The sequence below is a fragment of the Dipodomys ordii genome, unplaced genomic scaffold (assembly GCF_000151885.1).
Source record: "Dipodomys ordii isolate 6190 unplaced genomic scaffold, Dord_2.0 Scaffold22, whole genome shotgun sequence".
Taxonomy (NCBI): Eukaryota; Metazoa; Chordata; class Mammalia; order Rodentia; family Heteromyidae; genus Dipodomys; species Dipodomys ordii.
Window position 1 is genome coordinate 4,158,719 of NW_012267238.1, and position 12,372 is coordinate 4,171,090.

The 12,372-nt window shown below is 45.6% G+C and overlaps 2 protein-coding genes across 4 annotated transcripts in view; one reads left to right on the top strand and one right to left on the bottom strand.

The window, feature by feature from the left end:
- Nucleotides 1-7,786, top strand: part of Rnf169 (ring finger protein 169) — a 63,455-nt gene extending 55,669 nt beyond the window's left edge. Inside the window, exons 8-9 of the mRNA XM_013014153.1 lie at nucleotides 478-577; nucleotides 1,267-7,786. Coding sequence (XP_012869607.1) covers nucleotides 478-577; nucleotides 1,267-2,445 — 1,279 coding nt within the window. The 3' untranslated portion in view covers nucleotides 2,446-7,786. The remainder of the gene's footprint in view (nucleotides 1-477; nucleotides 578-1,266) is intronic.
- A 1,640-nt stretch (nucleotides 7,787-9,426) lies between these two features.
- Xrra1 (X-ray radiation resistance associated 1) overlaps nucleotides 9,427-12,372 on the bottom strand; it is a 49,064-nt gene continuing 46,118 nt past the window's right edge. For all 3 annotated transcript variants that reach the window (XM_013014012.1, XM_013014011.1, XM_013014013.1), the window contains 4 exons: nucleotides 11,077-11,266; nucleotides 10,389-10,504; nucleotides 10,109-10,214; nucleotides 9,427-9,857 (listed from right to left, as the gene is read on the bottom strand). In XM_013014012.1, the coding sequence (XP_012869466.1) occupies nucleotides 9,607-9,857; nucleotides 10,109-10,214; nucleotides 10,389-10,504; nucleotides 11,077-11,266 (663 nt within the window). In that variant the 3' untranslated portion in view covers nucleotides 9,427-9,606. The remainder of the gene's footprint in view (nucleotides 9,858-10,108; nucleotides 10,215-10,388; nucleotides 10,505-11,076; nucleotides 11,267-12,372) is intronic.

Consider the following 12,372-nt stretch of genomic DNA (forward strand, 5'->3'; position numbering starts at 1 on the left):
GGCAAGCGCTCTACCACTGAGCCACCTTCCCAGCCCTCCCCCCCCTCCCCGTGCATTTTTTATAAGTACTTCAGTGTTTCATGGAAAGGCTAGTTTCGGTTGTTTGAGAAGAGGTTTGAGCTTAATAACTAGAAAATGTTTGTAAGAATGATTTACTGCTGAATGCACCCTATTAAGAACGATGAAGTGTCCTAATATCTCTCTAACATGAGCAGAATAGACATTGATCTTGCTTCATTTTGTCTACTGTGGAAGTAAAAGCTTGAACAAGGTGTTCTCTGTAGAACATTCTTTCTCTTTTGGCAAGATTTGCTCTTAGAGTGTATTTCATTAATAAATTAATTCATTTTCTATTGTAGCATAGCAAGGGATCTTTCTTGGTTAGTGACTTAGAATGCATAAAAGAGATTATCTTTCCCTTAATTATATGGACTAATTTTGACATTTGCCTTCATCTATTAATCTATTTATTTGCAGGAAGCTCAACTCTAAAGTACAGAGGAGTCAAAGCTGCAGTGACACAGTCCAAGACAGAGTGAAGAGCAGATTCAGAGCAGCTCAACCCAACAAAGCCAAGGTACACCTCAGCCACAGGCTTCCAGGGTACCCTAGCCACACATGGCTTCTTCTGCACATTGCCACAAAAGAATGATTCCAAGTGAGAAGAGGCATAATGGGTCCTAGGCACATTGTATTGGCTATAGTGGAGAATTCTACACAAAGGTGTGAAGGAGGAAGGTTTAAATTAGTAACCAGATGGATGTCATTAGGCCCTTCGAGAAAAAAATGCTCTAAAGTAGTCCCCTTCTTCAAGTCTTTGTTGTTTCAAGTGTGTAGGAATTTCTGTTAAATGATACAAATTTTAGGTTAAAGATTTTTTTCCCTCCTTTTTAATTTTTGGCCTGGTCCTGGGGCTTGAACTCAGGGCCTGGGTGCTGTCTCTGAGCCTTTTTGCTCAAGGTTACTGCTCTTCCATTTGAACCACAACTCCATTTCCAGCTTTTTGTTGGTTAATTGGAGATAGGATATCTCACTGATTTTTCTGTCCTGGATGCTTTGAATTGGCTTCTAACCAGGAACCTCAGATCTCAGCCTTCTAAGTAGCTAGTATTACAGGTGTGAGTCACTGGTACCTAGATTTTTTCCTGTTTCATAGGTTCACATATTCATTATCTTGTCCTTCTCTTCCCTGTCTTCCCACCATCTGTAGTAATTATGTAGAAACACACACATACCCACACATAAAACCTCTGAAATCTCTTTCAGGTCACAACTATGGCTTCAGCCTCCAACCCCATTATTGGTGTCCTTTTGTCTACTCAAAACAATCGTTGCCTCTCAGCTCCTGACTTAACAATTGAAAAACGTCTACCCTTCAGTTCCCTCTCATCTTTGGCCTCCTTGCATAAGCCAGAACGTTCCATCAGTCCTGAAAGCAATGATAGCATCTCCGAAGAACTAAACCATTTCAAGCCCATTGTCTGCTCTCCATGCACTCCTCCCAAGAGACTCCCTGATGGGCGTGTTCTGAGTCCCCTCATCATCAAATCGACCCCTCGAAACCTCAGCAGAAGCTTGCAGAAGCAGACTTCTTATGAGGCCAGTCCCCGAATTCTCAAGAAATGGGAGCAGATCTTTCAGGAACGGCAGATCAAAAAAACCCTTTCAAAAGCCACTCTCACCTCTTTGGCCCCTGAAACAGGGGAAGATTTACCCAGTTCTGAAGTTCTGTGTTCTAGTAAGGAAAAGCCAATTTTGGCTTTAACTACAAGATGGTCCAGTGAGCAGATACTCTGTGAGTGTGTCACCTCTGCTGAGCTTGAGAATTTCTCCTCTGATAGCCCAACAAAATCAGAAGAAGACAGTGGTAGAAAAAGGAGCACCGAGGTCCCACTGGAAACCTGTCATCCCATCGAACTCAAAAGGGCAACCAGTGGGACTTCTTTGGATGGGAAGCAATTTGAGGGGTCGGGGTCAATTGCAGATGCTACATTAGACAAGACCTGTATAAACACAGCTATGAAAGTCTCGGCAGTTAATTCAGTGTTACCCCAGAACAATGTTTTGGATGGGGTCCTCAAAACAAAGAAACAGCTAAAGGCATTGAATCATTTTGATGGGGCTAATGGGGTTCTGGTAGATGGCTTCAATGAGGAGCCACTTCCTTCCTTGCGTCGGGGTCGGAAAAGGCATTGTAAGACCAAGCACCTGGAACAAAATGGCTCCCTTAAGAAACTGCGACAAACTAGCAGTGAAGTGGGTCTGGTCCCAAAAGATCCAGTACTTCGAGAGATGGAGCAGAAATTGCAGCAAGAAGAACAAGACCGACAGCTAGCTCTGCAGTTGCAACGTGCGTTTGACAATGAGAGGCGGACTGTGAGTCGGCGAAAAGGACGTGTGGATCAGTATCTCTTAAGGTCCAGCAGTATGGCAGGGGCCAAGTAGCATTTAATGAACAGTGGTATCTGTTTTTAAGAGGTCTTTGCCCTGGATCATTCATCTAGAAGAGCTGAGTGTGCTCACTTTGGGTTTCTTTTCATGGCAAAACACTGTCTAATAATGGTTCTGAGAGGTACCAGGGTCTTGGTAAGTCAAAATCCAAGGGAACTGCATCTCTGTTCTCTCTGACCCAGGCCAGAAGCACTCCTCCCCTGAGTGACCCAACTTGGAGAACTTCTGGGTCAAATCTGGTAGCACCCACTTGGAATGAGATTTGGAATGGCCTCATTCAGGAAAACAGTGGCCAGAGTTAGAAATGGTAGAGGGAAGAGGGATACCTTCTCAAATAGATAGACCTCCTGACATTTTTCAATTGTGTCTTGTTTTAAATCAGCCTTGCAGATAAAACATTTATCCCATCTTTTTCAAAGAAGTGGAGCTGTGTGGTACTTTGGAATATCCAAAAGGATAGATTAAATATGTTTCCTCTCTTTCCTCTTGCCAAAGATAACCCTGTCATCCTAAATCAGTGGAGCTTATTCTTCTGCAACTTGGCTTACATTCTCGATTTAAAAATGACATTTGGCAAATGCTGTATGGCTGAGAGAGCACATTCATAGACATTGTTTAATTTGTTTATCCTAAGAGACCTGACTTGTAAGTGATATTAGCCCCAACTGTAGATGATGAAACTGCAGCGCACATGTTCAGTTTCTTGCAGCTACTAAGCAGTATAGTCCACGGTGATGGTTGCTCAAATGAACTGTCAGTGATACCTAATAGAAGCACTGATAGTGCAAAACTGACGTGAAAGTCCTTAGATGGATGGGGAGCATAAACATGTGCTATAAGTTATCTACTGTGCCCCCCACCCCCATCCCTAGTCTACAGTCTTAAGCTTTCCTTGGGGTTCCAGCCTGTGAGACAAAATACAATTGGGGCTTTATGATTACTTTTTACATGGCAATGGTTATCTGCAATGTTGATTTAAAATCCTAAAAACAAATTGTCCCAAAGTCAGGCAAAGAACAATGCTGAAACTCCATACTATGGAAACAAGGTATCTAGCTGGATGCAGCTGGTAAATTCAGTCCCATGGACATTTGGGGTTATTTTTCTTAGCAGCTGACACTGTGTGTCTTTTGCATCCCAAGTGGTGCTTGGTGCTTCTGCCCTTCTGGGCTCATTGAGAATAGAGATTAGGTTATGATTTTAGAGAATCTCAGATGGGCTAGCATTCCCTGTGATTGTATGAGTTGTTACCATAGTCATGTGACTGGCATTTTAACAAACCTCCTGGAGCTTGTATATTGCAATGTGTGATATTCCCCTTGAGTAGTCCCCAAGCAGGATACTACAGCTTTCCCTAATGGTGTTACCTTTGGTCAAAACGTTTCTGAAACTGCCTTCAAAGTCTGGAAACACCTAGGGGCATAGACTCACTCTAAAATGTTAGAATGGGAAAGAACCTAGTCTTCTGTTCTAGTCTACTCTTTCGGCTAAGGCAGAGGCTGAGGGTCAGAATAGACTCATTGGCCATAGAATACGAATAGCACATTCTTCTCAGGACAGGTTCTATCTCAAATTTAAGAGTTATAAGAGAGAGGATTTTAAATTTGGAACTAGCCAAAAATGACTTGGAGTCTCTGGGAAGACAAGTAGGTTATCAAAATCAAGGGTGTGGAGTCAAAAAGAAGATGTCACTGTGAAGCAGTCCGAGCCATTCTCTTCTGTAGCACACCTTTCCCACACAGTTCTCAGAGGAGGATGTGCAGAGGTGCCAGGCGGGTTGTGGTCATCAGTGGGACATGTGGGGTCTCTTCAGTGACCACTTTGGTGGTAAATACTGTGTCCTCTGTGTGTGTGTGTGTGTGTGTGTGTGTGTGTGTGCATGTGTATAGATGTGTATGTTGTAAAAACATGCATCGGTCTCATACTTTATATTCACACTGCTCCCTTCAATTCTATGACCTCTGTGGCCTCTTGGGGCTGTGAGAGGGCATGTTAGTTAGTGGTTCCAGGAGAAGAGCTGGCACTGGTCTACAGAGGACTGGGATGGTGACCATTCTAAATGCTTGTAAAGAAAACTTACCACTTCCTATATTTCCACTTTTGATCATAGTAAATATTATGGGGAAGGCTAATCTTGATGGTAGAAACAAAGACACATATTTTTCCACTTGCCACCATTTTCTATATCCCCAATAATTTGAAAAGTGCTTTCAGTTGGAATTTTGTTTTTGGTAAAAAGATAAATATTTTTAATAGATGAAAGCTGTATATTTTAAATAGTTCCCCAAGTGAATACTTTAAGAATGTGCATAGTAGTAGCAGCAAGTTTTTTTCAGGTGCAGAATGAAAAGCTCTTTCTTGTAGCAGATAATCCAAACCCTAGATCCAGCTTCCTGATCGCTCCCTGTGCACCTGCTGTGACGGCCAAGATGGTGTGGGCCAGGCCACTTCCCACACCGATTGCTGAACAGCAGTCCTTCAAATGTAGGCTCAACAGTTTAGTTAAGGAGGGAAGAGACTTACTCTGTAATCAGCTTGGCTTTGGAGAAGGAAAAAAAAAAAACATCACTAAGGTATTATCTGTATTTTAAGATTCTTTTCATACTTAATAACTGAAACCTGAACACCTTCAGAAAAATTTCCATCTCTTGTTGCTCATCTGTGAACGTGGTCACAGAATTGATAGCATAGCAAGAGACAAGAGGAGAAAATATAATGGGGGAGGGAAAATAGAACGAGAGACACAAAATAATCATTTTGTTTTGCTCACAAATCACTGAAGTAGTCCTACAGTGTTCCTTGTGTGTATACCTTGTGTTTCCATGCAAAAAGGGAAATTTTGAGAGGTGGAAGAATGGGAGTCATTTTGATGGAAAGTCCAAGAAATGTGTCGCCCTCAGGAGTCTCTCAGCCTTTTCTACACTTTGGGAACATGTTCATGACTTGTTGATTGGCCCTGTTAGAAGAATTCATCTATCTTGAGCCTTGTTGGCTTGGCTTTAGATCAAAGGATTATGCATCCAGCCTCAGGCCCTTTCCTTGACTTGCCTCTTTTTTTAGAAAAGATTACATCTGGCAGAGGCCTGCCAGAGAAGCCTTTTTCTATATGTTTTCATTTGTGTTTTTTTTTAAGATTTTTTTTTCCTGAAGGAAATGCTAGTTGCAGATATTTTCCTCTTGTTTTCCTTTAAGAAAAAGGGAAAAATGTCCTCCAGAGATTAAAATTACTTCATTGTTTTTTGAATACAAACTGACTAAAATGGGAGGCAGAGGACTAAAGGCTGCAGTGTTTATCTTTGTTGTTAATTTGATACATACATAGAAGCTCTTAAACTTGTGCCAATCCTGTGGTGGGTCGTGAGATACAATGATAGTCTCTGCTCTGGAGAAGCTTAATGTCCAGTGGAATGTACTTGAATGTGTGTGGTGGGTGTATGTGTGTGACTGGACAGTATGATAATGGTCTTAGAGAAGGCCATTAATTTTATAGCAGTGTTCTTTCATGACCCTATTTTGCATGTCCAGCACCCAGCAGGCTGCCTTGAACATTTTAGACATCCCATCCGTATATAGGCTTTTGATTGTAACAGTGCTTTTCATTTCCAAAGTAATTTTACCAGGGAAAAATGAATCTTCTTCTGTAATGATTACAGAAGAATCACCCCTCTTCAGGAGCAGCTTTTAGTCAGGCCCCTAGAAATGAAACAGGTTGTGGATCACTGACATGGTCACTTTTGCAACTTCCTAACTCCTTCCCCAACCTCACCTCCAGCTTCACCTCTCACCAGAGCTGGCAGCAATTTGAGATCCCTTTTCTTTTCCCTCACTGACTTTTTGCTGTCAAGAGCAAGAATGGCGAAAGTGCAGAAAGAATGATAATCATGGAATGGGAGAGCTGGAATAGGCATTGAAATCATTCAAGCTAAAATTCCTTACCCCTTTTTCTAACAAATGAAGTTCTACACATACACACACTTTGTGAATAAAAGGCATACCCAAATTATGTAGGAGGTTCTTAAATAGCTTTTTCTTATTTTTTTATTAAGATTAAAATGTACCTAATCCCCTAAGTATACACTCAGGTAGGGAAAACCCCCATGATGTAATGTAAGAGTGGAATCATGGAAATGGATAGGATTTGGGTTGGTGTAACTCATTTTTACTAAGGGCTAAAATCTATCCAGCCCTTCATTTTCTCCTTGAAAATCAGAAACTCCTTAGTGTTCTTAAATGTTTCTTAACCAATCTTTTTCTCATCAACAAATAAAGTGGTCTTTTGGCCTGGTCTTTGGAATGAACTGACCCGGCTATGAATTCTTACTCAGTAGAAAGTGGGTCAGATTCTAGGGCAAGAGGGCTAAGCAGATTTTCTTCTGAAGATGATTCAGAATTGTTTCTTTATACATGATTGTCATTACTGGAACATTCTGAAGACCACCATCTGTAGAAAAGAGACTTAGAGATATGCAGAGGTTACCTGTTTAGATATTAGCCCAGTTGGATAAAGAGGAAAAGTGCCAAGACTGAATGGGCTGATTGCTTTTATGTGTTATCAGTGTGTATTTTTTTCTACGTAGAAAAAAAAGTACTCTTTCCTTTGTGAGTAAATGGGTCTTTAATGTTTTGCTAGGAAGGTGGCAACTTTTTATATGTGAAAGGCAACCTCAGATTCGAAGCAGGCTCCCACCCACCCACCCCTTTTCTAGTGTCTAGAGACAAAGCCAAGATAAAGCAAGGTTTGTTCATCTTCCTTTCCTGTCATTTAATTTGAGGTACAAATAATGTACTTACTAAGTATCAAGTTATTAAATCTCGAGTACCTTTTGGCCCAGGTTACAAGTTAATATGGCAGCAGATGCTCCATGGTCGTCACCACCTACCCTCTGAACTATGCCACAAAAGGAGCAGGGGTTTTCCCTCAATCAGGTTTGCATCAAACGTGGCATCACCAATGCTGGGCCTCTAGCAGAGCACTTAAAAAATCCTGAGAGAGCAGGTTTTATGATGAACTTAAATGCCAACTATTGGATTTTTCTCTTGTGTACAATGTGCCCTTAACATGTGTACAAATGCAGTTGCCTAAGGACTTTCCCCTTCTCTCCTGGAAATGGAAAATGGGTTGTCTGTTGGGCTTAGTCAGCCTGCTGCAGCTCCCTGGTGGTCCAGTGATAATATATTCAACTTGCTGTCTTCATTAGAACTGGAAGAAGGCCTGGATCCTTGTGCACTTCCCTTCGCCTGATTCATCATAAAGAGCATTTTGACAAAGACAGAACTTGGAACAGGGATGCCTTGTCAGGAATGCTTCTATCACAATGAAATGATGTGGAATTGAGTGGGATGATGTGTTTATTTCAACAGTACCAAAGTGCATTTTTCAATGTATTGTCTGCCTGCTTGAGGCAAGGCCCAAGTTGAAAATTATACAGTAAAGCAAACTCATGAAAAGTTAATGTTCTGCTTCTTATCAGTCTTGACTCTGGAGAGCAATGTCTGACAAACATGAATAAGCTTCAACTGTACGATGTGTTGGGTTCTGTGAACGTGGAGATCCTCCATGTTGAAATGCTTTGCTGCTACATCCCGAATGATGGGAGAAGTTAGAATCTGGGATGAGATTTCCAAGGTATATGATGACATTGGATATGTTATGATGTAAGTTGTCTCCAATATACCACTTATTCTCTCATAATCAATTCAGCCCAAAGTGTGAGTAAAGAATGAATGTGGAGGATGACATTGTCCTTGCATGAGGGCTATATTTAGAAATCTGATATTATGTGTATGTGTGTGTGTGTGAACTCAGCAACTCTCTTTCTTGCTCAGCAGTTTTGCTCATAGTTGTTCTATTATTTGAGCCAGACCTCTAGTTCTGGCTTTTTGCTGGTTAAATAGAAGCTGCCTTGAGGTTGTACAGGGATGTGTCTACAGTCTGATCACCATTCTGACTAAAGGGGCAGTCCAGGGGATTCTCCAGTATTCGAACTTGAAGCTGGTGATGTGACTGTTGGGTAGATTCTTACAACGCAATATGTTTGGTACTCCAGGAAATCCATGCTGTCAGCAGCATGCCCTTAAACATAGCTGCTGCTGTGGGTCACCATGCATTACAGGCGTCTCTTCAGAAGCCTTTTTCACTTGGTGTTCCCTGTGTTTATGCTGCATGATGGCATACCATCCTGTCAATATTGGCTGTTGTGTGAGACTAAAAATTGAGCACACTCACAGGCAAATATTTAGTTGTAAATCAGGTTGTCTCTGCTTGCTGAGGATCCATAATCCTTCTACCAGTGCTTCCTGGATCCTAGGGGTTGCAGGCCTGCCATCTCCAGGTGGCATCTTCAGGAAAGGAACCTTGGAGCAAGAGTTGTACAAATGACTGGATCTATCCAACATTTGTCCCCAAATATTCATCCTGGAATCCAGCCTGGTGGCCTTGTCCAGCTCCTCTTCTGTAGCAGATGCTGGCAACTGGGCATGCACCAAGAATGGGGCAGACTGCCTTGACCACTGACACTGCACAAGCCAGAGGTCTGTTGTGGAGGCAAAGCCAATGTGGTTGTACTGAGTCCTCAATTTGTGTCCCGGATTTCCGAACGGTGGGAAATCCCACATAAATGCCGGCCTTTGTTGGTCCCATCATCCCTTTTCCCCCAAACAAGAGAAAACGCTTTCCTCATAGAGAAAACACAAGGCCTCAAGCCTCGATTTTACCCCCCTTTGTAATGACCATGGGCAAGACAGGTAACTTCTGGGCCTTAGGTTGGGAACGGCTTCTCTGTTCCAGCACCTCACCCCATTTCTGTCTTACACACGTGGCTCAGGTGTTTCCCACTGGCTCCTTGAGGGTGCCTGCCTCCCGGAGGCTCCTTCCAGGGTATGAGGGCTGTGGCCCTGACCCGTTTTCCAAGAAAGAATGCCCGCGCGCGCACTCCACTGCTCTATGCACCACTCTTTATTGCTGCTGGGCCAGGCACCAGGTGCAGCCCAGCCGGAGAAGGGAAGAACCTGCCGAGCTCCCCACTCTGCGTCCCGCGAGTTGGAGCTGAACCTTCAGGCCCGTGCCAGGCCCAGCCTCCTAGGCCCTGGCAAGGGCGCAGAGTCCACAGGGAGGGCTGGGGCGCAGGCAGGCAGCGCACGACCCGGGGCGCAGGCCTAGCCTGGTGAGTCGCTGGTCGTGGGCTCCTGGCAGAACTCATCCATGATCTCGAGGAAGCGGCCGAACTTGGGGGACCCCGCGCTCAGCGCTGGGTGGGGTTGGGGCGGGGTCGACCCGAACACTGTCCTCAGGGAGCCGCGCACCAGCTGCCGGTAGCGCGCGCGGAACTCCTTGAGCAGCCTCTTGGCCTCCTGGTACTGCTTCTGAGTCACGAGCCGCTGCTCCCTGCGCCGACGCAGCACCGCACCTGCAGGAGGACCAGCGGGGGGCGCCGCAGAGCTCGCCCGGTTCCCACCCAGACACTCCCGGGACCGAGCCCCGCCACTCTGCTGGCGGCCGAGTGGCGGCCGCCAGCCCACGGCATCTGATCCAGCAGTGGTGCGGATCCCAACAGGCCTTGGGACTTGGGGCAACCTCCCTCCCGCCGGGGCCAGGCCCCCTGATCTCATGGGCACCCAGACAGGGCGAGGACCGTGGAGGCCGGAGGCCAAGCCGTACCTAGTGGTGCCTCCGTCACGTTGCGCGGGTCCCGCATGCGAATGAGGATGTTGTCCAGCACCTGCGCGCGGGTCTTCTGCGGGGGTGGGACCGGGACCCTCGCGGCCTGGGGAAGGAGGGGGTTAGGGCCAGGCCCCTTGCAGACCCTCTGAGCCTCTCACTTCACACAGTTTAGCAGCAGGAAGAGGGATGCCTGGGGAAGTCAGGCCTGGAGGGTCCCACGGAGACAGCCCCATCCCAACCCGCAGGGTCCTGGGAGTCTCCGCGGCTGGGTGCTTACCCGCTTCCGCCTGGGAATGTAGGGTTTCTGAATAGAGTCCAGCTTGGGCTTAGAAGAGCGACAGAGAAGCGGGTATTTGAGCATGCGCTGCAGGGCCTGGGCGTTCTTCTGGATGCCTGGGGGGAAAGAACAAGGGCATGCGCTGTTTCTGCACTCCCCAGCCTCTGCAAGAAGACAGGGTAATCCTCAACAAGAAAGCACCGCTCCTGGAGCTCCCTAACCTTCCAGGGCCTAAAGTTCATCACACGTCCCCTGTGAGCACAGGTCCTAACGGAAGCATGGTACTGGCTTTTTGGAGTAAAGGCTGGCTGCCATGTGACCAACACCCCCCTCCCTGCCCCTGGAAGAGCCCAGCTGAGCATAGGAAATAAGGAAGGAGGGGCTCTGAGAAGGAGATACCTTCCTTGCCTCAAGCCAGATAAGGAAGGTTGTGAATGTGCATTTTGGAGCTTAGCTGTGTTGGGAGCTACCTTTCCCTAGCTTCTCCAGCCAGACAAGCTGAGCAAGCCCCGGGCCCCCAAGGCCAGTGGGGGACCAGAAATGGATAAGGATCCCAACATGCAGGGCTTCAAGCCAGGACCGGGTAAGGAGACCTCTGATGACATTTAGACAGAAGTCAGCATCCTGGCTGGCAAAGGCTGCTAGGCACCACTTTGACTTGGCCATGACCTTATCTGTGAAGACATACCCTTGGGCTCCACGAAGGTTGGATCAGGCTTGGCAGTCAGCAGTTCCTCATAGCCCGCATACTTGCTTGTGGTAGCAGATGGGAGCTTCCGTCTAGTCCTCTTCACCTCTCTGGGTGCTGTGAGTGGTCTCTTTTGGTGCTTCTCCTTCAAATCACCTTTCTGGGTACTAGGGCCAGGCAGGTCACTCACCTGTGCAGGGAAGAAAACACACGGCTCATTCCCTGCCCACTTTCAAGAATCAGCTCTGCACTGGTCTCGATGCTAGGCCTTGTTAAGGGCAAGATGGAGATTGGGACTGAGGAAGCAGATAGGAAACAAGGTAAGGACCAAACACTTCCATGAATGCCTTTACCAGAGGAGGCAAGTGGTTTGGGTTGATTGCAGAGGAAAGAAAACCAATCCCACCAGGAAGTTTTCTTAGCCTGAGCCAAGTCTGAAGGAGCCAGGAGAACTATCCATAAGCAAGGTGGGGAGAAGGACTGCAAATCTGAGAAAAGGGAACTAGCAGGTAAGGAACCGAATGTGCAAAGGTAGAGAGGCCAGACACATCAAAGTGCAATGTAGGGCAACTAAAGACTGATGCAGCTGGAGAGCCAAGTAGTCACAGGCGACAATCAGGGCCCAGATGAGTAAGGGCCTTTAAATGCCAAATTGAGGGTGTCTTTTTTGTCTATGTTTTCTTTATCTGATGGCAAACTATGGAGGATTTTAGCCTACTTAAATGTTTTGTTTTTCCTTGTATGCCAGTATTCAGGCTTGAACTCACACCTTTAAGCTTTTGATTGGCTTTTTCACTCAAGGTTAGTGCTCTACTACTTGAGCCATATTTCCACTTCTGGTTGTTTTTGTTTGTTTTGTTGGTTAACTGGAGAAAGAGTCTCACAGATTTGTCTGCTGGGGCAGACAAAGTTTCAAACTGAGACCCTCAGATCTCAACCTCCTGAGAAACTACAATTTCAGATGTGGGCCACTAGCACCCAGCTCTGCATTGTCTAGAAAGGTTCTAAGTCAGCTCACAGAGGTACCTTTATGCCCTATGAATTTATCTTCTCTATGTGGACTAAAAGAAATGAGTAGAGAATTAGACATAATGTATGGATGGTGTACCTCTTGAAGAGATCTGGTCATGGGCAGCCTGAAGGGGAAGACTGGATGCAGGGAGATCAATACAATAAACATGCTCAAGTAGACTCTGTCAAATCTTTGACCCTTGTGCGGGTTTGAAACATTTTACATTCTGGAATATTTGCGCATACACACACATATGTGGGGAACCTCAGGGATGAGACCTAATC